Source organism: Cibotium barometz, chromosome 16 (genome assembly GCF_041138505.1).
Source record: "Cibotium barometz isolate CiBa-2024 chromosome 16, ASM4113850v1, whole genome shotgun sequence".
NCBI classification, from domain to species: Eukaryota; Viridiplantae; Streptophyta; class Polypodiopsida; order Cyatheales; family Cibotiaceae; genus Cibotium; species Cibotium barometz.
In genome coordinates this window covers 5972263-6000211 of record NC_141061.1, presented here as the reverse complement: position 1 = coordinate 6000211, position 27949 = coordinate 5972263, and the positions used below count along the sequence as shown (strand labels likewise).

General features: G+C 41.9%; 1 protein-coding gene across 1 annotated transcript in view; it reads left to right on the top strand.

Annotated features, from left to right (window-relative positions):
- Positions 1-8655, top strand: part of LOC147630296 (uncharacterized) — a 34721-nt gene extending 26066 nt beyond the window's left edge. The window contains exons 3-7 of the mRNA XM_086810137.1: positions 6499-6789; positions 6875-7117; positions 7303-7427; positions 7536-7634; positions 7849-8655. Coding sequence (XP_086666263.1) covers positions 6499-6789; positions 6875-7117; positions 7303-7427; positions 7536-7634; positions 7849-8263 — 1173 coding nt within the window. The 3' untranslated portion in view covers positions 8264-8655. The remainder of the gene's footprint in view (positions 1-6498; positions 6790-6874; positions 7118-7302; positions 7428-7535; positions 7635-7848) is intronic.
- Positions 8656-27949: the final 19294 nt, after the last annotated feature.

The window sequence follows — 27949 nt, the reverse complement described above, 5'->3', positions numbered from 1 at the left end:
GGTTGGGCTTGTACCAATCCAACGACATCAGTTTTTTTCAGAGGGGGGATATGGAGTCCTTTCTTCTTGCGATGCCCACCTCAATGGCGTGTACTTATGTATAGCATTGGGCAACTCATGGTACGGAGTTTGAGCAGATGGACCCCATCTTTTCTACAGAGTCTTTACATCTTGCGATGTCGATCTTTTTAGAGGATGCTTTTGTACAGCATTTGGCTACTCTTGGTATAGAGTTGGAGCAGATTGACTCTTTCTTTTGAGGGTTCCAGTGAGGAGCAATTTGCTTCTCCTAGGATTGATTATCTATAGGATCTGATCTTGGTTGGTTATAAGGTTTTTCATACCTTCTCCAGGTTGGATACACGACATTCGACTTCGGGGAGTGTTCTTACACTTGGGTTTGGAACCATTATTTGGAGCAGCACGTCGTAGCCTACATGGTTGTTTTCTTCTTGAGGAGCGGTGTACCTGGCAGCTTGTTGTGTTGCTTTTGTAGCTGAGTTGCTAAGGAGATTGCTTGTTGAGCTTTCTTGGTACATGTTTCTGCAGTCTTTCATCTTTGATCGAGGACGACGTCTCTGGCTTCTAGAAGTTCACTCAGCATCTGGTGCTGAGAGGGGGTGTGAGACATCATTCCCTTCTTGTTGGCTTCCTGTTTGGTGTCCTATTATAGCCTCTAAGGCTGACCATGTTAGCTTGAGGGGCTGGTCACCCCTCACATATATTTTCCCACATTATTTCCCATGTTATGGAGTCTTGGGTATTTTCCCAGTTGTGGAGGATTTTATCACCAGTCGGTTGCCTACTCATGGACATATATATAGCTGGCTCGCCTCCCTCATTCTTCACTGCTTGCTTAGCATTGTTTGCTGCAGTCCCTCACATACGAGGTCTTCTCCCCTCTTGCTCGAGACATGTATTCCTTTTGGTGATGATATTGAGAGCAGGTTCTCACCTGTGTTTCCTCTCCATCACTCTCTCTCTCACTCTCTCTCCTGTGTTTCCACTTTCCCTTCTTCCGTTGCACATTCTATTAGGTTCTACTCCATGCATTCAAGGTCAGGTGTGCATTGTCTTGCACATGAAGCAGTGCCACTCTGCGCTATGAGTCCCCCCCTGGAATGATGTCAGTTGCTCTGTGTATTCGGTGTGCGACCAGATACCAGACTTCTATGTAGAGCTTAGGTTTGCTTTAGTGTGGGCACGGGGAAGTCTATGAGCCACCCCAAGGGGCCAGAAGGCCCCGGGCCTTGCCCACTAGCCCTAGTGTGGGCTAGGTAGGCTGTCGGTCAGCCCTAGGGGCTTGGCCATACAACCGACTGGGCTATAAGCTCTACCCAGCAGGTCGGCCAGGTGTGGTAGGCAGTCCCACACCCATGCGCAGGGCTGCCCAACAGCTTGGGCATCGTCCATGTCATGCGCATAATGGCCAGTGTTTCAGAAGGTGTGAAAACGCTGATTTATTAGCATAAGTTACTATTTTACCCTGTCGTTGAGACTAATTCTGCCACCCGACTCTTGTAGGACAGCCGATTGGATACTTTAAGGGGTATATAAAGCCCAGCCATAATTCAGGTCATTCATCTCATATTTCACCAAGTGCTGTAGCTACTCAAGGGCCCGGACAGCCAAGGGAGAAGCTAACGCAAGGTCAAGGGTAGAGATTTATGTCAGCCAAAACAGGTCAAGTCAATCTTTTATTTTCAGATTTTGCATCATTCTAATAAAAGCAAATACACCATTCGTGGTGGGGGCCCTATAAAGGGTATTCGGGACTCAATACTCTCTCTCTCTCTCTCTCTCTCTCTCTCTCTCTCTCTCTCTATTTTCTGCACAGCTACTTTCAGTTTTGTGCGTTATTCTCGTCGTGAACGATTGCTGATTTTTGAGCATTGAAGTTACCGATCTACCCCGAAGCTTCCGCATGTCAGAGATGTTACATGCGGAAGCTCTGAGAGTCTTCTTTCAGCCCTAAACACCATCTAGAACATGGTGATGCAAAAACACAAACAGAAGGGAGAGAGAGAGAGAGAGAGAGAGAGAGAGAGAGAGAGAGCTGGAAATTCAGTATATTATATGGTACAAAAAGGTACATAAATCCTTGCAGCTGCCTTCTGGAAAAGGTAGTATTCCTTAAATCTAGTCCTATGTCTAGACCCACATCCAAGAGGGAGTGAATGATCAAAACGATGAGCATAAGTGCCTTTTATAGGCCTTGGACCAACTAGAAATCTGGCCGATTGTTGTTGGTCGGCCAGCCGCCTGGACAAATATATTCATAATGGAGAACCCAACTTGTTTTCCTGTAGCAGCCGACAGCCTCTTCATGCATTCCACTCAGCTGACAGGTCTTGTTGTCCACTCTAGTCCATCCCTTGCCATATCTTGTCATGCTCCAAAATTTTGGTTCTATCTGGTTCTTAATCCTTCTTTATTTGTCTAAACTCTAGGATTAGTCTTGAGATTAGCATGTACATGTGTGTGCACATGACAATTCTCCATGACACTAATGACGCCATCATTGGTGGACATAGGGGCATGAACTTTAACGTTGGAGAAAATCGAGAGGTAATTCTATTGCTCGTGAATGAGGCAGGATGTGTTCACATATGTGCAACATTGTCCAATTTGTCAAAAGATGAAAGCGTTGCATGGGAAGAAAGCAGGTTTGTTACAACCATTGCCAATTCCCAATGGCCCTTTCCAAGATATCCTATGGATTTTGTTACAAATTTGCCTCCCAGTCTAGGTAAGCGAAATACACAGTGTGTGACAGTTGTTGATTGTTTTAGCAAGTTCGTTATGCTTAATCCTTGTAGGGCTAATGTTATTACCGAAGATGATGCAAAATTGTTTGTGGCATTGGTACCCAATTGGTGACATACCTAGGACCATTGTATCAGATTGTGATGCAAAGTCTACCAATCATTTTTGGATGGTGTTGTTTGATGATTTTGGTGCTAAGTTAATTTTTTTTGCCTCAGGTTCAAGCTAATCTGAATGACTCTTTTTCGTTAGCTATTCGCAAGACTCCATTTGAGGCGGCATTTGGAAGATTGTTCTAGTCATTATTGACTAGAACATCGTCTTCAGTGCTCGAGCTAACTCAGTTGACGGAGACTTACCAAGAGAGTTTGGAGTATGTGAAGGACATGCTGGCCAAAGCACAAGAGGCCTATCCTTGGGGCAAGCCAACAAGGACAGAAGGGATGCGAAATTCTTGGAAGAGGATTGGGTATATTTGAGAATTATGTAACAAGTGTTGACTCTTTTTCGTTAGCCAACAAGGACAGAAGGGATGCGAAATTCTTGGAAGAGGATTGGGTATATTTGAGAATTATGTAACAAGTGTTGACTCTTTTTCGTTAGCTATTCGCAAGACTCCATTTGAGGCGGCATTTGGAAGATTGTTCTAGTCATTATTGACTAGGACATTGTCTTCAGTGCTCGAGCTAACTCAGTGACGGAGACTTACCAAGAGAGTTTGGAGTATGTGAAGGACATGTTGGCTAAAGCACAAGAGGCCTATCCTTGGGGCAAGCCAACAAGGACAGAAGGGATGCGAAATTCTTGGAAGAGGATTGGGTATATTTGAGAATTATGTAACAAGTGTTGAAACAAGTGGGCAAGAAATGCCCAAAGTTGTGATTTCGGAATTCAACCGTGAAGGCAATGAAGTGTTAGGGTTAGGGTTTACAGAAGCTTCAAGCAAGCGTGGAAACCAAGAGAGAGAGAGAGAACACAACTTTAGTATATGCTTGATGAAAAAGTGAAGTACAATAGCCACATAATAGTGACCCTAAAGATAAGTGTTCACATGTCCGGCCATAAAGTGTGCCGGGTGGACCAAAACACTTATAAACTGCATATAAGTGAAACTGAGCTAAACTGGGGGAAAAAACCTCCACTAACTGAAGTAAAAAGTGCCCTAGTAATCTACTGATGATCACTAGCACTCCTCTGGGTGCATACACAGCATAAAACCCAACAAACCGGGTGTCCATGAAATCGAAGTTACCTTCAAGTTGGACCATGCATGATGTGTTTCATGTTGGTTGGTTGAAGCACTATGCCAGGCCTCCTCCCATAGATGTCCAAGATGAACTAGAACGTGATATCGTCGATAAAGCCAAGTGATGGTTCCAGAATAGATCGTTTTGCACTGCTTCAAGCATGGCTCCAACCGTAAAGAGCGCCAATTCCTCACGAAGTTTCGGGGCCAAGGGACGCATGAAGTGATTTGTCTTGACAAGAACTTCTTTGAAGGTTATCAAACATTATTGACGGTCTATTTGGAGGCTATGCAAGGGGATGTCACGTGCATCCTGCACTTGGTGCCACATGGCCATATCTATATAGCAGGTAAAAGTCTACGAGTTGGTAACAGGCCCTTTGTGAGCCCTCATCTGGGACAAGTCAACCATGGATCAGCTGTAGAGGTGTGCATGTCCGCACATGAAGTCAATGCATGCCCTGCACATCTGTAACCCTCCGGAATGATGTACAGGTTGTATTGGGCATTTGTTAGGCTTCTAGCCAGCTGCACGGGCACTAGTATACACGACTCAGTAGGTTGCTGTGTGTGAACCCATCCAAATATGGTAACTAGCAACACCAGACATGGGCATCAAGCTTTAGGCAGCCAAGTGTGGAAGGCCTTAGTTGGCCGGCCGTGAAGAGGCCCCAGTTGGCCAACATATCCAGTTGGCCAGCAGCCTAGACACACGTGTAAAATGCGCTTGCAAATACAGCAATATCAGCTTGGGACATGATTGAACCTGACCGATCAGCAGGGATGCGTCCTCTTCAACATGCCGACAACTTTCTACTGGCCGACTGGTATGTTTGGGCCCTATATATGCAAAGAGCACATTTGCCAATAACCATCTTATTCTCTCTGCAAGTGCTGAAGGCCACAAGGGCTGGAAAACAAGTCAAGAAGGTGGCCAAGCAAGGTGGAAAGTGTAGATCAAGGGACTATCTTCAGGCTGAATGCTATCTCAGCCAGGGGAAGGTATCCAAGTCAATTCAGTCCTGGTTATTTACATCCAGTAGTCTATCTGTCTACTCATTCAGTAAAGCAAATACACCATACATGGTGGGGGCCCTTCAGAGGGTATTTGGACCCAATACTGAGTATTTGTCTCTCCTCTCTCTCTGCACTCTTATCTTCTCTACATTTTGCTATTCATCATCAAGAACAAAGGGCTAAAAGTATTTATCAAAGTATAATCCCTTTCTGTAAGCTTCCTCATGTTACACTCCAAAAAGTTCCAGTGAACTTTGGATCCTTTCTTGAAAAGTCCATGGAAGCATAACATCTCCCAGATGAAATCTACCATCTTGCAAGGAATAAGGTGGGTTTGCTTACTCAATTGATTAACATACAATCATTTTTGAGCCTCTGGCTCTTCGGCAATCCGACCACAAAGTTCATAGCAGTATCCTCCCATGGAAACTCTAGAACTGACAAGCTCATGTACATTTTCCTGCACAGGCCACAAAACAGTGGCCTCAATCTGCTCCGGATCCATCGAGAGTTCATCCTCGGAGATAACATGTCCCAAAAAAGGAAGCGGCCTGTTCTTCCAGTCTGTCACACCATTTTGGGATGGTGTGTAGGAAGCAGTTAATTGCCTTTGAATACCATGCTGCTTGCAAAACTTGTCAAACTCTGTGGAGGTGTACTCACCACCACAGTAGGACAGTAAAATTTTGACTTTGTGCTCAGACTGATTTTCAACTTCGGCCTTCATTCTTTAAACGCATTTAAAGCATCACTTTTTCTTTAAGAAAATACATCCAGGTTTTTAATCATCAATGAACAAAAGAAAATAATAATTATATATATCACTGACAGCTGAGTTGCAGCATCATCAAAACATCTAACAAGACCACCTACACCTAACCATCTTCACAGTAGCCCATAGAGGAGTGTACCTCACATACACATATATACATATACATTTCCTGACTGATCAAAACCTACCGTAGCACCTCTGTAGGCTTGCCAAACAAATCTCTCAAGTAGCCCACAACACAACCTCTTGTAGTTCTATCCCAATTGTGGAAAATTCGTCGCAGAGGGAGCCTTGAACTGATCTCCATTATTGGCTGCTCTTTGGGATGAATCTTCTGCTTTTCAAGATTGGACTTCTCACCCCTCCCTGGCTGTGCAAGAGGACTGTAGCAGATTTGTAGCAAGGACGAAGAGAGAGTTCTGTTTTGGACCTTTAAAAAGTCTATTAATTTGTGCTATCTGCGACAATTGTGCTATTTTGGTTGGTAGCGAACTGTTCCCCTCAGACTTTTGTCTTTTTATCCTGGTGTGAAGTGATGGCTTGTGTTGTTATGGGTTGATAGTGAAAAAATAAGGATTGGGGGTTGGGAGAGCGAGGACAAAGGAGCTGATGAGAGTGATAAGAGGCAAGGTTGTTGAGGGGTGCTTTTCTTCAATCTGTCTGTCCTCTCCTGATTGGTTTGTAACTCCTTTTGTAGATAATTGGATGGCTCAAGCAGCAGAACTGGTGGACATTCAGTGAGTTGGATTATAATCTCCTTATTGCTGCATATGGAAAAATGGGTGAACCTGAGAAAGTGAAGAAAGCAATGAGTAGTATGAAAAAATCTGGATTCCACCCAAATGTTGCATCGTATACATCCCTCATCGAAGCTTATTGGCAAAAGGGACTGTTCTATGAGGCAGAGGGCATCCTAAACAAAATGAGGGAAGAAGGTCCTACACCTACGGCACTCACGTACCAAACCATGATTGGTGCTTTTGTAAAGGTAAATAAAATGGGAGGCACATTGACATTATGCACTGCCTACTCTTCCAAAGGGCATGATTTTTTCTTCATCCCTTTTGTGCCAGGGAGGGAAGCATGAGGATGCAGAGAGAATATTCCAGAATCTAGAAGCGGACAATATCGTCAAACCGGACCAAAAGCTGTTCAATTTGATGATACATTCTTATGGCAAATGTGGGAAGATTGAGGAAGCCACCCAGTTGTCGAGAAAAATGAAGGCCTTGGATGTCCCGTTGTCGGTCGTGACGTTCAACAGCTTACTTTCTTGTCAACCCTCTGTGAAAGATGCAGAGAATGTCTTTCGGCAGGTATACATTACACAGCTTACAAGGAACCTTTCTTGAACTATGCTGGGCAAAAGGAGAGGGTGTAGGAAAGTAGGGGCTTCGATGACGAGGAGTGGGGAATGTAAATCTTCACTGTATGAGCAGTAGTGAGGTGCTCTGATGTATAGCTTTCTTGCTATATTCTGACAGGTATTTGCTCATGTCAGATGCAGCGTGCCAACATTGAACCTGATGTTGTCAGCTATGTTTCGCGGTTGAATGCCTTTTCCAAGGCTAGAAGAGGCGAAGAGGCACAATATTTTTTCAAAACAATGGTTGCTTCCGGAATCAGGTATGTTTCCGTTGTGAGCAGGGCCACATGTTTGGTTGGTTGTCTTGGCATTGTAAGTGGGAAAGGTGAAAAGACTTCATAAATCAGGCGGTGATGCTTTGCATGCAGGCCGAACCGCACGGTTTACAATGTTCTGTTGGATGCATATGCTAATTGCAAAATGGTTGAAGAGGCCGAGTCTTTACTCAAAGAAATGAGACGCGAAAGGTAAAACCATCTATGTAGTTGTTGTTGTGGTTGTATGTGTGGGTGTAGGGAGGGGGTTCTGTGTGCTTAAGCACAGGTGCGTACTGGCAGGCGTGTGTGTGCGTGTATTCCCATGTCTCTCTAAAACTAAAACTACCAGTCTAGTCTTGAGTCATGCTCCCGTTCATGTGTATGGTATTGAGCATCTTCTCATCCCTACTGCTGCTCACCACAGATGCAGCCCGGATGTACACTCCTTCACCACCTTGATGAATGCATATGTGAATGTTTGCAACATGGAAAAAGCTGAGAAGATGTTGGAGCGGATGAAACTTGCGGGGGTTGAGCCGAATGTAGTAACCTATGGTACTCTAATCAAAGGCTATGCTGAAAAAGGGGATCTAGATGGGATGGTAAAGAAGTATGAAGAAATGCTTAGTGAGCAACTAAAAGCTAACCAAACCGTCTTTACAACAATGCTTCAGGCGTTTGGAAGGTATGATAGTCTAGATAGAGCCATGGCTTGGTTCAAGGAGATGATTGCCACAGGCCTTGAACCAGATGACAGGGCACAGAATACCCTACTGGCCTTGTCCATGGCCTCAAGTAGAAGGGAAGAGGTTTTGGATTTTCTCAATAGCTTGTCATGACATGGTCTGCATCATCTCTCTTGGGTTTCGTCTTGCATATGCAAAGTCTCGTTGGATTTCTCTTCGTTCTTTGGGGGCCTGCTTGAGACCTACCTTCTCACAGTTCAAACAAATTGAGTCTGTTACTGTTTTGATGGCCTGCCCCATTTTTCCCTGCTATATAATGGAATTTCAAGTCTATATTACCTTCTCAAGAGCCTCAGGCCCTCAAGTCAATGTGGGAAATTCCTTTTCACTAGGACCCATATCACAGAGCATGCCTCTTTACATGTAAGGTTTTTGTCATGTAGTATTATTAATGACATTTGTCATGATATCACTATATCTCCGTATTGTGGTGTATCTCCGTATTTCAACATAACGAGTCCATCTTATAAAATACAATTTTACCCTAGATTTATTCCATGTGTATTTATTTTCAAGTAAGAGATCTAGAAAGAGTGTCTTTATTGAGGTCTCTGCAGAAAGAAATAGAAAACTATCAATGATGGTTTTCGACGAAATTTCCATATATAGAAGCTTGCTTGATCTCTTTGATAAACTGAAGGACATAAAACATGCGAAATAGATTGATGTTAGACGTTAAGGATCACAAATCAGTTCTGGATTCACTATCTCCTGTGGATGTATATATATAGGAGAAATCTTTACCATTTTATGTAATGGGCCAGCTGTTTAATACTGCTAAGGATGATCCTTATGTAAAAACCTCACCCTTTTTTTGATAAAAGGGAACATATTCAATGATGTAATATATTAATACTTGGATGGAGGATATTTGACAGATCAACTGATGTGCATTATACAACCTAATTAGCTCAAAAGACTTTGACCTCTTCAAATTACGTTTGAATTTAAATTCTAACGACAATTTGAAGGGTATTTTGGCATTACAAAATGTGGCTTTTAAGGATTGATAAACAGGGGATGGAATTCCTTGAGGCAAACAAAACAAAGCCCAATACTATCAAAACATTTTCCACTGATGATAGACACACAGGAGTGAATTCAAACAATCTTATCTCCTACACGGTCAGAAATTAGCAAGAGTAAACCAATTTGGCTAGAGGGAACTTTAGACAAGACCTATACACCATAATGAGATAAAATATTTGTTTAGTTTCAATCAGACCTTGTGGAGAACCATCTTGACAAAAAGCTAGTGAAAAGGCTGGTTGTGTCTCTCACATACATGAAAACAATAAAAGCTATGGGTGATGACTTGTATAAACCCATGGGACAGTACAATAATGTGAACATGCTAAGTGAGTGAGCTGGCAAGATAAGTATGCCATAACTCAGTTGTACTAGGTAGGTGTAATCCAACTATAGAATCATTGGCAAGGATCTGTCGTGTCAGCGATACCAAATAAGCCAGTTGTGTAAATGAGGAACGGTCACCTAGGTGCATCATGGAGTGTTCATCAAGTGCGATAGAGGCAACCTCTTTAATCCACTTTCCATTAGTGCGATAGAGGCAACCACTTTAATCCACTTGTCAGTGCGATAGAGGCAACCACTTTAATCCACTTGTCATTAGTGTACCTTGCCGATCCTAATTCTTACCCAAGGAGGAGTTATCCCCACCACAAGCTATCACATCTACAGGAAGGGGACACTATCATCTTGATGAGTGGATGGATCTGCAATTCAATCAATGGCGAGGCAAGAAAATTAAGGAAGAAGAAGGGGATAAGTGTATGTTGCTCCATTATGGCATGCAATGTTGCTCACTATGTAACTAGTATTGTTTTTTTCTTTTTTTAATCTCTTGCATCCTAGCTTACAACCCCCTATTGAACCAACCTTGACTGGTAGGAAACTTGCTAAATTTGGGCCCTATGTTGCTCTACTCAACCCTACCTATACCAAATATCTTGAAAGAATTGGGCTGACAAAATGAGCTTTTTTAGGTAATAGACAGTGAGGAAGTAAAGGTCAAAAAAGAAGTAATGGCCAAAGAATTGAAACTATTGGTAGAGAGGCATAGCTTTGTTTAATGTAGAAATAGCCCAAGAGCTATTGAAGGTCGAAATATAATTCTCTATCTCAAAATGTGTAGATGAAATTAGGAAGTAACATCTTAATTTTTATGTACATATGGGATGTCTACTCGTTGCCACTAAGAATGCAAACATTGCTAAGTCAAGCTATGCATCCTAAAGGAATGGGATAGCACCGTAATAGTACACAAAAACCTACAGACCCAAGCATGTAAGCTTGCTCAGCTCAAGTTGGAAAACACTCATAAAAAAGGTAGAGCACTTGAAGATAATATTAAAACAAACCACTCCACTACATTCCATAATACTACAAGGAGGAGGTGTTGAGAAGTCAAGCTCAGCATGAGCTGTACACGAGGCTTGCTACCAAAATTACACCAGTTACACCCCCTCAAAGATGTGGCTACAATAGATGGGCGTGCCAAAACATGCATGCCAAAAATAGAAAGACCCTTTCCACATCACCAAGAAGATAGAAGCTACATGTACCTATTACTATTTTGGGCCTTTTTTTACTTTTTTTTTTCATGTTTTGCATTTTTGCTAACTTTTTCCAATGATTGCATCATTAATACCATGCCATTTCCTATGACTGTTGTGACACTGCGGATTTAATGGATTCTACTAATCTGCTTCTGTTTACAATTTGACTTTGCCAAAATAAGAATTTGGCCAAAGTCTCTTGACAAGCTTTAGGAGAAAAACTCCATTTGGGAAAGCCAACTAAAAAATGTGTCCTTGGAAAACCACTATTATGTATGGACTTGTCCATCAAAGCTTGGACAACCATTATTATGTACAGACTACAAAATTGTTTCAAAGTTGAACAAAAGCACCCTAGAAGATTTTGTACTTGGTGTTTCTGTCCACCCATGCTTTTCACCATAAATTTGGGCACTATCAGCTCACTTGTACGATTTTTATTTCATGTAATGTTGCCTCCAAAGCTGAAATGGATCTAGAGTAAAATATTGAATCAAACACATCAAAGCAAGAATCCAGCATCCATAAATCATGAGATTAGTTATCAAATGGCTCATCACATGAATATACAAGAGAGAGAGAAAATCTATAAGTGCATGTAGCAAGAGAAGACGCACAAATAGCCTAAGTGTGTTTAACCTCTCACCAAGAGGATGGCTTTCAAGCTAGCCATGAACTTGACCATGGAAGGCCAAATCTCCATTGATGGAGCCCAAAGGTACAAGATGATCAAAAATTAGTAAAAGTGTCAAAAGATGTCAAAAGATCCTACCAATGTACCCCAAGCCCTATTTATAGTCACTTTCTCCTTTTGCCCATGGGCCCCTATGTACATGTGGAAATCAAACTCTATGGTTCATGAGACAAACCATCCCTTCCCAAAGATTTTGTCCTCAAAATCATACAAGATATTTACAATTGAATCGCAATCTCAATGTAAACCCATGGGAAGTAGAGAGGTCTTCAAAAATGCACCTTGAATACATTTGGAATAGGGAAACCAAATGTAGTGAAGCCGGCAAACTCCTTCTCCAAAAATAGCATGTAGGACTATTATGGCAGCCATGTTGTCGATGAAGCTTTCCTTGAAATTCTTCATGAAACCTCCATAAAAATGAGCTGCAAATGATGCATAGCCGCACCCAAAAGGGTCCCACATATTTGTCATCGAACCAAATGATCTTCCAAGTGTGTTGGAGTAGATTGGTAACCCCAACAATAGATCCAACCAAAGCTGTCCAGAAATTACAGCACATATAAAACCTCATGATATGCCCATTCTTCACATAATAATCATGCCACTTGATCAAGGAATACTTCCATCAAGTAAACCATGTTGTTGAACATACTCCATTGATTGCCAAGTAGCCTCATCTATGGGCAAGCACTTCCATTTCACAAGGAATTCATCAATGTTTCGGTTCCTCAAAACCCTTGTCCTCTTGTCCACAATCCTCTCCGGCTCATAGATAATCTCTCCTTCTTCATCCATCGGTGGTAACTCTTCAATCTTTTGAGGAAGAGAGCCCACAAACCTCTTAAGGTTGGATACATGAAACACATTATGAATCCTTGTAGAAGGAGGTAGGTCAAGCTTATAAGCCAAATCACCCACTTTCTTGACTACCAAATATGCTCCATAGTATCTATGTGCCAACTTGGAATTGGAAGACCCTTTGAGAATATTGTGACGGCTCTTAGGAAGCTTGAGCAACACATAATCACCTTCCTTTAACTCCATTTTGCGTCTATGCTCATCCGCATTTGCCTTCATGACTTCTTGTGCCTTCTTCATATTATCCTTGCATAATTGAAGAAGCTGTCTCATCCTTTCCAACTCTTCCTTGGCTAAAGGATTAACCATTTTATCCTCATGGAAGGCAATAGATGGCACATGCACTTGATACCCATAAAGAGCCTCGAAAGGTGAGATCCCAATACTCAAATGCTTGCTTGAATTATGACAAAATTCAGCAAGGTAAAGCCATTCATCCCATGATGCTTGCATGTCATGACAATAGTGCCTCAAATACACTTCGAGCCATTTGTTTGTGCACTCCGTTTGCCCATCCGTTTGAGGGTGATAGGCTGTAGAAGGAGTGATTTGAGTCCCTAAGTTCTCATACAAGGTCCTCCAAAAAGTGCCCATGAACTTGGTATCTCTATCACAAACTATGTTGAGTGGCAAACCATGTATCTTGAATACATGCTCCATAAATTGCTTGGCAATGTGAGAGGCCCCATAAGTAGTCTTGGAAGCAATAAAATGAGCTGATTTGGTGAGTCTATCCACCACCACAAATACTTGATCCCATCTATGCTTCGTCTTTGGCAAGCCCGTGATGAAGTCCATGTAAATGTGAGTCCATTTTCCATCCGGAATAGGCAAAGGATGAAGTAAACCACTTGACAATTGGTGACTATCCTTATTCCTTTGGCATGACACACATTCCAAAACAAACTTCTTGACATCCCTCCACATGCCTTTCCAATAGAAGCTTTTGCTCACTTTGTCAAATGTCTTGAGAACACCAAGATGACCCGAAAGCGGTGAAGAATGCATCTCATGAAGCACCTTGGGAATGTAGGATGAGGTTGGAACCAAATACACCTTATCCTTGTGCCATAGTAGACCATTCCGAAGCTTATAATGAGGAAATTCTTCACCATCTCCTTGCTGTAATTTTATGTAAATATGGGTAGCACTCTCATTGACAAGATACTCCTCTTGTATCCCTTTTATCCATTCACTATACACTTCCATAATTGATGTCAATGTGCAAGCCCACATTCTAGACAATGCGTCCGCTACTACATTGTCCTTTCCCGGAGTATAGGATATTTCAAAGTCATATCCTTGAAGCGTAGCCAACCATCTCTTTTGTTTGGGAGAAAGATTGGGTTGAGAGAGGAAAAATTTCAGCACCCTATGATCACTTCTCACCTTGAAATGAGCACCATAAAGATAGTGATGCCATTTCTTGATTGCATGAAGTATAGCCAACATCTCTTGTTCATACACATGCAATTCCATCTCCTTCTCGGAAAGCTTCCTACTCTCAAATGCAATGACACCATGCTCTTGATACAAAACTGCCCCAAGACCTCTTCCACTTGCATCCGCTCTCACATAGAATGTCTTTGAGAAATCCAGACAAACAAGAATAGGAGCGAGCTGATGTAAGTAAAGCCTTGAGCTCATTGAAACTCTTGTCGGCAATGGCATCCCAAAAGAAAGCTTCCCTCTTAAGTAGATCGGTAAGAGGTGCCGCAATTGATGCATAGTGCTCCATAAATCTTCTATAGAAAGAAGATAGACCCAAAAATCCTCTCAATTGAGTTGTATTAGTAGGGGTTGGCCATTATTTGACACATGCCACCTTCTTTGGATCAGCCCTAATGCCATTTTCTCCCACCAAGTGTCCAAGGTATTCAACCTCGTTCACCATGAAAGTGCACTTGGTCTCCTTTGCAAACAATCTATGCTCCCTCATGACCTCAAAAACTTGCTTCACATGTACCAAATTCTCTTCTTTGCTCTTACTATAGATCAGTATGTCATCAAAGAACACAAGTACAAATTTGAACAATAAAGGAGCCAACACCCTATTCATGAGTGCTTGGAAGGTGGCCGGGGCAGTTGTGAGACCAAAAGGCATAACCATGAAATGAAACAATCCTCTTTCGGTCCTAAATGCCGTCTTCTCTTCATCACCCTCCTTCATCCTTATTTGATGGTATCCCAATCTCAAGTCAATCTTGGTGAAGAGCTTTGCCCCTTTTAGCTCATCAAGAAGATCATCGATGCGAGGTATGGGGTATCTATTCTTGATGGTTACCTTATTCAAATCATGGTAATCTATGCACATACAAAAGGAGCCATCCTTTTTCTTCACCAAATGAACGAGAGATGCAAATAGAGATTGTGAGGGTTGAATGAGACCTCAATGAGACCCATGGAAAGCAATTCTTGCACTTGCTTCGCCACTTCTTCCCTTTCCACCTTTGACAACCGGTAAGGAGGTTTGTTCACAACCTTTGCATTCGGCTCAAGTATAATGGCATGGTCAATTTCCCTCTTTGGTGGCAAACTCTTTGGCACTTGGAAAATGTCCTCATAATCCTTGAGAAGAGCTGCCATATCCTTGTCTATGTGCTGTCCATTGCTATCCATCCCTTCTTGAGTGACATGCAACACATAGACTGCACCAAGAGTTTTGAGTTCCTTCTTGAGTCTCTTTGGAGTGATCAAAGAAAGCTCTTTTGGTGTATTTCCAGCCAATACCACAAGCTGTCCATCATGTGAAAAGCTCATAACACCTTGTTGAAGATTCATGTGAAAATCACCAAGAGAAGCCAACCGATCACATCCCATAATCACATCAATGGGCCCCATGTCCAATACTACCAAGTCACCTTCCCAAGCATATGAAGAGGATAAACTCACTCTTGTTGAAGGGCAAAACAAATTGGCTTTTTCATTCACTCCATTTGCTACTTGTACTTGGAAGGTTATGGGTAGCTCCGTCGGAGATAGTTTGAGAGAGTTGAGGGATTTGGAGTTGAGGGATTTGGAGTTAACAAAACTCCATTTGCTACTTGTACTTGGAAGGTTATGGGTAGCTCCGTCGGAGATAGTTTGAGAGAGTTGAGGGATTTGGAGTTAACAAAACTATGAGTACTCCTTGAATCCACCAAGATGTGTACAACTCTCCCATTAATGGTGCCCACCACCAACCTCAAGGTGTTCGGACTCTTGCAACCCGCCAAAATCTCTTGTGAAATGGAACATACATGGGCTGCATTTCTACATTTCCTGCATCTTTTAGCATATTGTCCCTCAAAATGCATGCATGATCTCTTCCACTGGGGTCAAAAGGAAACTCATCTTCTTTGACAAAAGAATGACCCTCCAAGTCTTCTTCATGTTTCTCCTCACTGCAATCTTCAAACTCTTCCACATCATGAGATGACTTGGAATCGTCATCCTCATCCATAATGATCATAGTAGCCACCACTTTCTTTGATTTGCAAATGTGCCCGGGTGACCACTTCTCTTTGCATTTAAAACATAGGCCTTTGCTCCTCAATTCCTCAATCTTAGGATCATCCATCCGTTGAGTCTTCTTGAATGGTTGAGGAGGTTTCTTGACAAACCCATTGCTCTTCTTAGTATCATTATGAACTCCACTTGTGGACTGTCCACTTCCAAAAGATGTATGGAATTTGGAAGTGTAAGTGGATGTAGAAGAAGGTAGACTTTTCCCCACATTTGAAGAAGTGTGAAATGGCTTATGAAAAGGTACATTGGGCTGAACCCTCTTATACTTTGGCTCATATAGCTCCGCCAACCTCATAGCCTCTTTGATAGTGCTTGGTCTTTGTGCCGAGACATCCGCTTTGATGTATGAATCTAAACCATGCACAAACTTCTTTAATTGCATGCCTTCATTGAGTCCATCCACAAAGATAGAGAGCTTCATGAACCTCTTGATGTACTCCCTAACCGGCATGCCCTTTTGTGTGAGTTCATACCATTCTTCATGGTATCGGTCAAGAACCAAAGGTGACACAAATGTCATATTCATTTCATGCTTGAGTTCCTCCCAAGTATGTGGCATAACTCCTTCCTTGAGCATATGTCTCCACCATTGATGTGCATAGTCTTCCAAATGCAAGGATGCAAAATGCACTTTGTCCCTTTCACTCTTCGGATAGAGCTGAAAGTATGTATCCAACTTATTCATCCATTCTTCCAACTCATGTGGGGCTGAACCATCACCCTTGAACTTAGAGAGTGAAATCTTGTCCTTTACATCCTTTGACACGGTTGACAATGCATTCTCATGATGGTGCGAGGGCTTGTGCTTTTGCATTTGCACAAAAGATCCAAGAAATTATGCAAAATCCTTGTACTCCCTCTTGAGGAAATTTGGCATTTCCATCCACCTATCATGAGCTTCTCTTTATCTCTCAATGAATGACATATGTTCCCAATCAAGCTCAACCACATCATCCATATCATATACCTCCTCTTCAAGCATGGAGAGCTGATTTGCTTTGGGATGTAAAGGTACTCTCCTCGGATCCCTAAAATTTGAATCCTCATGTCTGAATGTAGGTGCATGTTGCTTTCCATCCAATTGAGAAGAACCGGCTTGGAATGTAGTTGGCTTCGTCTCCCGCATAGAAGGCCTCCTAGCATCCGCCATGAATCCGAAAGTGACATTCTTGGTGGAATGCTCATGTGTTACCTTGGGAGAAACCTCTTATACCATAGGTAGCTTGCCTTCCCTACGGCCTTCAAAAGCTGTCCCAAATTGCTTGCCTTCATGTAAAGCACCATGATCACTATCATAGGAAGGTTGGCTCATTGCCCGAGCGACCAAACTTCCATCCTTGTAGCCATAGTGCCAAGCCTACCATTGACTTCCACCCTTGTAGCCATCGTGTCCATCTTAGCATTCATTTCCATCAGCATTTGCATGATCGAATTGATGGGGATGGTATGTGAAGATTGTGGGGTGTGCTTATGGGCACTTCCGACATTCAACTCCTCATTCCCTTCTCTTGAAGTATGCCCAAAAGTATCCTCTTCTCTTGAAGTGTGCCCAAGAGTATCTTCCGGAGCATCCAAAATTCCTTGTTCCATCATTGCCTCTTCACCCTCTACCTCGTCGGAAGCCAAAGTGTTGCGCCTCGGTCGCCCTTTTGGCTTCGGCCCCATGGAAACCTTCGGTTTCAGAAATTCGGCTCTAAATTGAGGTAGGGATGTCCGATTGAAGTGATCTAAAGCTTGTTGGAGAGCTAATGAAGTGTACTAGACCACTATGCAAAGACCCGTAAGAGATGAGATGTGCTACTATTCTCTGTTTTACAATTTACAGGGTTATAGGCTGAAACGGTATTTTGGGTATAACTTGAGCTAGAGATATCCAAATGCAAAACTTTTTAGCTCAAATCGAAGCCTTCGATGAGTACTACAAACCTATATAATTGGATCTAGAAGACCTTCAAACTTCTGTGACTGAATTAGGGTTTACTCTTTCTGTAAAAAACCCTAAATTCTATCCTAAAGAGATATCGAAATGCGGAGGTTAAGGGCTCGTTGGTGGGTAGCTCTAAGGAAGCACTAAGAGCTCATATGGTCCCTTTTAATTCAGTCCAAAAGGATTGGGACTGAATTAGGGTTTTTGTGAATCTGCAGATTCTTGCCCCAAAGTGACCCTTTTTGTGCCCAATTGATCTTTGTTTGCTCCCAAACCAATGTCAACACCTTCCGCACCTCATTGGCATCCCAAGGTCTGCAAATTATGCTCCACAAGCTTCAATTGTCTATGTATGACCAAAAATTTGAGAAAATTTTGACATAGTCTCCTTTGTTTTAGGAGCTAAATCTCAATTTTTCTCAAGTAACAATGCAAAAATCCATAATCCTCTTATCAATTCCCATCCATTACATAGCATGTGCCTCAACTTGCATCACCAAAAGGCCTACAAATTCCTTGTAATACCAAGCATTCACCATACGTTTCCCATGACATAATGCAAGATCAATTCCCATGAGATGTCCATATTAAGGTGCCAATGCCATGTACATAAACCAAGAAGATGATTGTGCAAAGAAGATCGTCGGTGTAACGCGTTGAAGCTTGCCGATCTCTCGGCCAAGCTCTTCTCACCCCCGTACCTAGTTCAAACCAAGGCACGGGTTGAGGCCAAGTCTTCACCTCCACACCTAATCCTCCACCATACCACTTTACCACGACACTCATGACATGGTGGATTCAAGCCATGCTCCTCCCCCGGGCCTCTCCGCCAACACCCGGGGTACCCTCACAAACATATCTAGTTTCTAGAAATTGAAGTGAGTGCAAACAATTGTGAGGTGCATATAGCTTGAATAAAATGAGGTTGATCACTTACAAGGATGTGGCATGACTCATGCCCATTACAATATACTCATAAACCATTATGCATGAACTCATGCTTATCCACATAGCTCCAAATGTCCACCATTCATCCAAAGATCCAACATCAATCAATAAGCACAAGTGAGGTAATACCATATACCAATGGCATCAATATCCAATTGGTATCACTCCCATAAGCATTGCTTATGAGTAATTGGCATCAAATGGCATTCAAGGGCATCAACTTGCATTTGAATGTAGCATTACCAATTGATTCCAATCACACATCAAGCTCTTCCACAATGCTCAATAGCATCATACCAATGCATAAAAGCATCATGTCCATAGCAAAAACCTTCTCATTATTACCCAACATCCACTCCATGCATGTGGCTCAATCAATGCATCTAAGCATATGCATTCCTTCATCCATTTATGCATGGATTCATCAAAGAATCTTGCATTTGTCTCACAAATGGCCACATGACATCCAAATGAGTGTGATTAAAGAAAGATGTGAGCAATAAGAGCATGTAATCACTTTCCAATGGATCATGAGTTATGTACGAATGTTAAAATTCTGTAAATTAGGGTTTTCATTCATGAATAACCCCAATTTGTCCATAGCATGAGGATTAATCACCAATGCTTGAGAAAATGGCCATAGCAACTCACCAATGGTATTCCAAAAGCTTCAATGGTTGGATTGTTGCTTGATAGAGCCTCCAATGGAACCAAATCTTGAAGATTTTTGCAATTTCTTAGGGCTGCTCAAACCTCCTCTTCTCCCTCTCCAATAGCAATGAAAAAAGATCCACCAAAAAGATGCCAAACATCATGGCTAACAACCACATGGAATGGAATGCAATGAATGAAGCCTTCTCCTTGTGATTGTTGGCCGTGAGGCTGCGTGGGAAAACGGCGCATCCACGCTTACCCTCATGGTCAAAAAGAGCAATAGCGACTCCAAGATTAGCTCTCAATAGCCATAGAATACACTTGCAGCCATTTAGAATGAGTGGAGGTGGACAATGGTGAGCTATGTGAGAGAGATTAGGGTTTGGAGCAAAGGGAAAGAAAAGGGAAAGAAATTTTCAGAAAAATGCATGTAAATTGGTACTCTATGTGTTCCTCTCCTCAAGATCAAAAAAAGCCCTAGCAAATGGGAGCAAAACGAGGGAAAGATGAGAAGTAATGGCCATGGAAAGCTTGGAAAAGAAGCACAAAAAGATAAACGTGATTAACAGAGAGATTAATAGGTGATTAATTCAAATTTTTTTCAATTTTTGTACCCGGTCCCAAATAATTGGTCCAGGATATCCAAATTAGGTCCAATTGAGCTAAATCTCCATGAAATCACATGAAATGATGCCTCCCCTCCACTAATCTCTAAATATTAAGTAGAAATTAAGCAAGATTAAGCCAAAACTCCAAGAAATCAAGAGAAAATTCAAAAAATTATCAAGAAAATGACTAATCTCATGCCCAAAACCTTGATAATGGATCAAAATCAAGGCTCTGATACCAAATGAAATGGATCTAGAGTAAAATATTGAATCAAACATATCAAAGCAAGAATCTAGCATCCATTAATCATGAGATTAGTTATCAAATGGCTTATCACATGAATATACAAGAGAGAGAGAGAAAATCTATAAGTGCATGTAACAAGAGAAGATGCACAAATAGCCTAAGTGTGTTTAACCTCTCACCAAGAGGATGGCTTTCAAGCTAGCCATGAACTTGACCATGGAAGGCCAAATCTCCATTGATGGAGCCCAAAGGTACAAGATGACCAAAAATTAGTAAAAGTGTCATGTCAAAAGATCCTACCAATGTACCCCAAGTCCTATTTATAGTCACTTTCTCCTTTTGCCCATGGGCCCCTATGTACATGTGGAAATCAAACTCTATGGTTCATGACAAAAGTGACCTCGATTTATCCCCTTATGTGCCTCCATCATTATAGCATGTTACTCATGATTAATAAGTGGATGTCACCTCCAAAGTGACCTCCACTTATACACTTATGTGCCTCCATTAGTGTAGCATGCTTCTCATGATTGAGGAGACATCTTCAGAGTATTTGACCTACTCCCATCTTTCATAACTAATTAACCACGATGATTGGCTTCTCTCGACACTAACATCTTGCACTAATCCCTTATCATACCCTTTTGGGAAAACACACTATTGCAACAAGAAGGTCAATATATCATAATACCAGTACAATTATGCATCTGCCTGGATGATCCAAAACTCTGGATCCTCCTGGCTCTCCATTAGCTAGTCTGGATAGAAAATCTACCACTCTCTATGCTTGTTTCTTGGTGTGTGAATAATGTGAAATCAAATTCTTGTAAACAACAATAATAGTATCCATCTTGCTAGCTTGCCTTCAGGTACATGAGGGCTTGATGATCCACACGGAACATAGATTTTTTGCCAAGCTTATAGTGCCCAAATTTGTTGACTGAATAGATTAGTCCAAGGGCTTCCCTTTCATTTGTATTGTAATTTCTTTGCCTTTGAGAAAGCATCCACATAGTCACCAGATAATACCGACCTTCTTCTGATTTCTCCATCAATACAATGCATATTGCCATGTTAGATACACCATAAACACATGGAATGGTTTATTCTAGTCTATAAACGCTAAAAACTTAACATAATCTTAAGCTAAAAAGATGCCCCGTCACATTCCTTTGACCACTCAAACGATGTATCCTTTTTGGTATCCAACATAAGCCAAATACCTGAGAAATCTTGTATGCCACTTGATTTTACCTAAGACCACTCTAGTTCTTTTGTGGCTTCCTAGTGTAGAGTTGGTTTGCACTTCTACACACTATCGTATATCTATCTTTTGACACTATGTTGCCTACCCTAGTGTACCAACGGATGATACTACAAAGGTATTTAGCTTGAGTCTATAGGTAGACTTGTAGATGGTGGAGGTGCACTACTCTCCTTCTGAAGGCACTGAAATCATCCACCAAAACCTTTATAAGTTCTATGAGATACTTATAAAATATTTCTTAGACCATCCATTGGAAGGTAGCAGGTGCAATTTTCAATCCACATGTTATGACATTTGAGGAAAACACTCTCCATTTCATAAACGAAGGTTATTTTTTTTCCTATTCTCTACGGCCATTTGGACTTGGTTGTATTCACTATGAAACCATCTAGAAATGAGTACTAAAACCTCCAAACAATGAGTTTCTAAAGGGTAGTGGAAAAGGATCCAAAATTGTTGCTACATTAAGCTTTCTATGATTTACACATGGATCTTAAAATTTCCTACTATGGCTGATATCCAAGTTTCCTTCTCTATAGGATAGATGGACCCGACCCTTAGGAGCTTATTAATCTCCTACTTTACCGACTTTGCATTGTTGGGGTTTATTATGTATCTCTACTATCGAATTAGAACTATATTCTCTTTCAGGTTAATCCAATGTTGGTAGAAGCTCGGGTCAATACCCTTCATGTCTATGTAGCTCCAAGTGAAGATATTTTTGTATTTCATCAGTAGCATGATCAGATCTTTTTTAAATTTGTCCTCTAGTTGGGCATTGATTTAAACATTTTTTGGATCATCTTATGGACCTAAGTTGATTTCTACCAACTCATCCTCCTGGACTCTGGCAAGCTTATATCTCATTTTCCATCCACTTTTTGAGCTTATATGTGGAATGCTATTTTTCTTCTTTGGATTTCTATAGGTCCTCATTTTTCCTGGATCTCTTGGCTGAATTGTGTTACTATCCTTTTTCTATAGTTTATTCATTCTATGTGGGAGTAATGTATTCAGCCGCTATCTTCCCAACATCCACCATCCACTATCCTCTCTACAGTCCCACCATCCATTATCTTCTCTGAAGTCCACCCCACCCAATATCCACCATCCACTATCCTCTCTATAGTCTATTCATTCTGCATTTATGATGTGGGAGCAGTGTATTGAGCTCCTATCTTCTCATTAGCAGTGTTTTGAGCTGCTACCTTCCCAGCAGTGTACTGAGCTCCTATCTTCTCAGCAATGTTTTAAGCTGCTTGAAAAGATGCAGGGGGGAAGAGAGCTTGAGATCTTGCAAGCACACACACACTCACAAAACCCTAATAGAGAACACACAAAGTAAGAGGCTGAAAATCTTCTTCTTCTTCACTTAACACTCAACACACCATATACAAGATAAGAGTACACACAATATGAAAAAGTACTCAACCAAATACATACAAGGGTTCTCTATAGTGTGAACCCAACTAAATGAGCTGGCGCTATAACTATGCCAGTCTCTAGAATGGCTGTCACACAGCCTGTCATCCCACTGGCCGCATATCACCCATGATCTCACCAACCATGCCAGTGGTGTAAGTGTGGGGCCTATCCCCCAGGCGGGTCAGCAGTGTCCACCGCCTCACTAGACGAGCTCGATATCTCAACACTCCCCCTTGAGCTCAACTCCATCTCATGTACACCAAGCGAAGCCCTGAATCTGCGGAGCTTCTCTGTACCCAATGCTTTGGTGAAGATGTCAGCTATCTGGTCCTCTGTGGTGCTGACATAAACAAGGTCAAGTTCTCCTGCCAAGACCTTTTCTTTGACAAAGTGGTAGTGGACCTCTATATGCTTTGTGCGAGCATGAAAAACTGGGTTCCTGGCCAACTGTATACTGCTAATGTTGTCACAGAAAATGACAACTTGTTTATCCACTGATAGACCCAAATCTACAACAAGTAGCTTTCTCAACCAAGCTACCTCACATGCTGCCATAGCAGCTCCTCTGTACTCGGCCTCTGTACTGGATAGAGCAACCGTAGGCTGCTTCTTGCTGCTCCAAGTCACAGCAGCACTCCCCAAAGAAAACATGAAGCCATTGGTAGATCTTCTATCTGAGATACTACCAGTCCAATCAGCATCTATGTACCCATGTACATATATCTCTGTCCCAGTCTCATAGAATAGTCCACAATGCAAAGTAGACCTCACATACCTCAGTATGCGTCTCAATGCATCCAAATGCGGTTTCTGTGGAACCTGCATAAACTGACTCACCAACCCAACAACATAGCTCAAATCTGGTCTGGTTATCGTCATATAGATCAAGCTTCCTACTATGCATCTATACATAGTAGGATCCTCCAAAATCTCTCCTAAATCTGCACTCAACTTGCCATCCTGATCCAATGGCAGGGAAATAGGCTTACAGCTTGTCATACCATACTTGGACAACATGTCCAAGCCATACTGTCTCTGCAGTAATCCAATACCATGTGGTGACCTAATCACCTCAATGCCCAAGAAATATCTGAGCTCCCCCATATCCTTTATCTCAAACTTCTGTCTAAGCAAGATCTCTACATCAAAGATCTCTGCATCATGGTCCCCCGTAATGATCAAGTCATCCACATAGATGACAACAAGCACAACCCCTCTATCACCATGTCTCCCATACATCGAGAAATCTGCATTGGCTACATGAAAGCCAATAGTGATAAGATATTCAGAAATCTTGTCAGACCATGCTCTTGGTGCTTGTTTTAAGCCATACAAGGCTTTCTTCAACCTGCAAACATGCTCGGGGTGACTCACATCCTTATAACCAGGTGGCTGCAACATATACACCTCTTCCTACAAATCCCCATGCAAGAATGCATTCTTTACATCCATCTGATGTAAAGACCATTGCTTTGATGCAGCCACTGCTATCACAACTCTCACTATTGCCATCTTGGCAACTGGGCTGAAAGTTTCCTCATAATTAATGCCATATGTCTGCGCATATCCTTTGGCTACTACCAATCTAGCCTTGTACCTGTTTATGTTTCCATCACTGTTATGTTTAACTTTGTACACCCACTTGCATCCAATGGCTTTCTTGCCTTTAGGCAATTGTACTAAGTCCCAAGTTTCATTTCCATATAGTGCATCCATCTCCTCATCCATAGCTTTCTCCCAACACACATTTCCAACAGCCTCATCAATGCATGTGGGCTCAACAACTTGCAAACTTTTGCCATATATGCATAGTGATGTGCCACATAACCATCATAGGTAAACCTCTGCACAGGGTTTTTCACTCTCCCAGATCTTCGCAGCTTTTCATTCATGGCTTCCATAGCCTTCTTTACACCAGGTGTTCTCATAGCTGAGATCCCAAGCTCCTCATCAAGGCTCATCTCTAAGCCACTAGACTCTCCATCAACATGAGAATGCCCTGCAGAAATGTCAGGCATACCAAGGTGCTCAACCACTTTCTCTTTTCCTTTACGTGATGTACTAATCACATTTGCAGGACTAGTATTCTGATGCAGCCTGCCACTCCATGGTCTACGGACCCACTAGTGGAAATACATGCTTTGTTTGCTTTCCAAATTGGCATGCTTCACATATTCTCTGCATACCTTTCACTTTAGACTTTGGCAGCCCTGTCACAATTCCTTCAGTCTGCATAGACTTCATTCTCTGCACATTCACATGTCCAATTCTTTTATGCCAAATGTCTGTAACTGCAACAATTCCTGAACCATTTGCAAACATCGCAGCACTCATTTCAGGCATGTCTACATTCAACGTAAACATTCTGCCCACTTTGTTGCCTTTTGCAACCAACCTGCAGTTGTCTTTAAAGTCTTCAACATAACAACCATCAGGGTTAAACCGAACTTGCAAACCATACTCAATCATCTAGCCAACTGAAACCAGATTCTTTGTTATGTTCAGAACGTGAAGTACATCTGCAAGGTACTTCACTTTGCCATCCTGCATAGACAATGGCACATCTCCAACATAGGCAATTGGATGAGCAGTGTCATCCCCTGTTTCCATAAAACCTGGTCTTTCAAGGTTTTTCATCTCCTTGAACCACTCCCCATGACTTGTCATGTGGTTCAAAGCACCTGAATCCACATACCATACATCATCTTTTTGTGCTGCTTCAACATTTTCAGACATGGCATTCACGACATGCTGCATAACAAACAACCTTTCATTATCCTCATTATTTCTGCTTGAGGATGTATAGTTGTTCTGCTGCACTTTCCCATTTTGCATGTCAGCTTGCTTCTTATAACATTCTGCCTGCACATGTCTAGGCTTACCACAATAAAAGCATTCACGTGCATCATTATATTGCCTTTGCCAATTTCCACGTCCTCTTTGACTCCCCTTGCCTCTGAATTTGCCTCTTCCACCTGTGTGTTGTTGATGCTGTTGTTGTGTATTCTGGGACTGTTGTTGTTGTTGTTATTGGCCATAATTCTGATTACCTATTTGGCCACCTCCTTGACCTCGTCCACGGCCTCCTCTACCTCGTCCTCGTCCTGAACTTGTGTAGAAGGCTTGTTGCTCTGAACTGTTTTTGTTTTGTGAAGACTGTTGGTTTTCACCCAAGCTCTTCTCTTCTATAATCAGCATAGACACCAAATCTGTAAAATTGGGAATGTTTTCCCGAGTCTGAATAGACGTCTTGAACGCCTTGTACTGTGGCCCGAGACCAAGTAGACAGACTTTCACCTTATCATCATCATCTACTGAAACACCAATAGATGCAAGGGATTCCACAATGCCCTTTATCTTCAATGCATAGTCATTCACACAGACATGCTCTTTTTCTCCATAGTATGAAGTTCATTCTTCAACTGTATCTTACGTGCCTTGGTATTTGTTTCATAGAGTTTTACCAAGGTGTCCCACGCCTCCTTGGGGGACTTGGCATCCCGAATGTGCCCAATCATGGTGTCCTGTATACTAATGGAGAGCCAATACATAACTTTCCTGGCTCCTTGGTTCCAGTCTTTAAACTCTTTCACATCTGCAGCAGTCGGATTTATGTCCGGTATCTCCGGTGCCTCTTTCTATGTAGTCCCAATAGCCCTTTCCCGTCTCAAGAAATTCGTCAACCTGAACCTCCAAGCATGGAAGTTGTTCTTATCAAGCTTCTCAGCCACAATCTGGGTTATGCCATCATTTGACATCTTGCCAGACACACAAATTTACCAAAAACAGCACTCTGGTTTGTCCTGCACAAACTGCTATATTTTTGCAGCGGTACTGCAGTACTCTCAAATGTCACAACTTGTGACCTCAATGTGCATACATACACCCAATGGCAACTGTTGACCTCTTTGCAGCACCCACAGTGTCTGCACAGCCAATCTATCTTCGTGCAGTTCTTAAACCAGAGTTCTGCAGAGAATCGATGACTTACTGTTGGGGACATCATAGCATAGCGGAGGCTACACTCCAACCCACACACTTTGTCAATCCGTGAATGCAACCCGGTTAGCGCATAGAGGCTATCCCGAATGGGAGAAGAATAGTTAACCACACACTAATGACTTCTAGTCCTACTCAATCCTTCGTCATCACTCAAGCAATCAATCTAACATAATCAAAGCATCAAGATTAGGCTACACTTAAGCACACAAATGTAACTTATGCAAAGAATCTAACATGCAAAGAGCTATCACACAAGCCTCAACTACACATCATTTCATGCACAAGCTTCATCACATGCACTCTACAAATCAGATTTTAGCATCAAAACATCATTAAGAAATCTAGATTAGCAAGTGTGTAGACCATAACCTCATATCATTGAAAATGTAGAGAATAGAGAGTACAAGATTGAAGCATGAATGGAGATGGAGAGCCTTGGGAGAGCACATGAGAAGGAGCTATGGAGCAAGCTCTCTCTATGAGCCTCTCAACCAAATGACCAAAGAGTCCTCTCTAGCTCTCAAATGGGCCACCTTTTATACAAAAACTCTAGAACTCCCAAAAGTTCCCATGTGGGATTATTGTCAAGCCCTCTCCCACATTCATCTACAACTTGGAACTCTTTTCAAGAGCCCTAAGTGTCTTTTTTGTTGCATCCTTGTATTGATCTTCATTCATGCAACACTCCCCCCTTCCTATTTTGCGCACGTCCTCGAGCGTGGTAGTAGCAAGAGCTGCAACAAAAAAACAATGGATACAAGTAAAGTCTTTTATTGAAAAAAAGAAAAGAAAAGAAAAGAAAAGAAAAACCAGCAATGATAATTTCACACGTGAGCATACAAGTGCAAGGCTGATTAAAGTTTTAATGAGTACTAAAATAGGTGAGTAAAGACTAGTCAAAGTGAGACTTAAGTGGTAGATAGTGCTATGCAAAGGCAAGTGTGCTTTGTACACCGCCGATTATGACCTCAGTCTCAATGTCCTACAAGTATTTAAGTTATTCCTAAGTGGCAAACCTACTCCTAAATATGAGCAAAGGTGATTGGAACTCTCTCCTTTT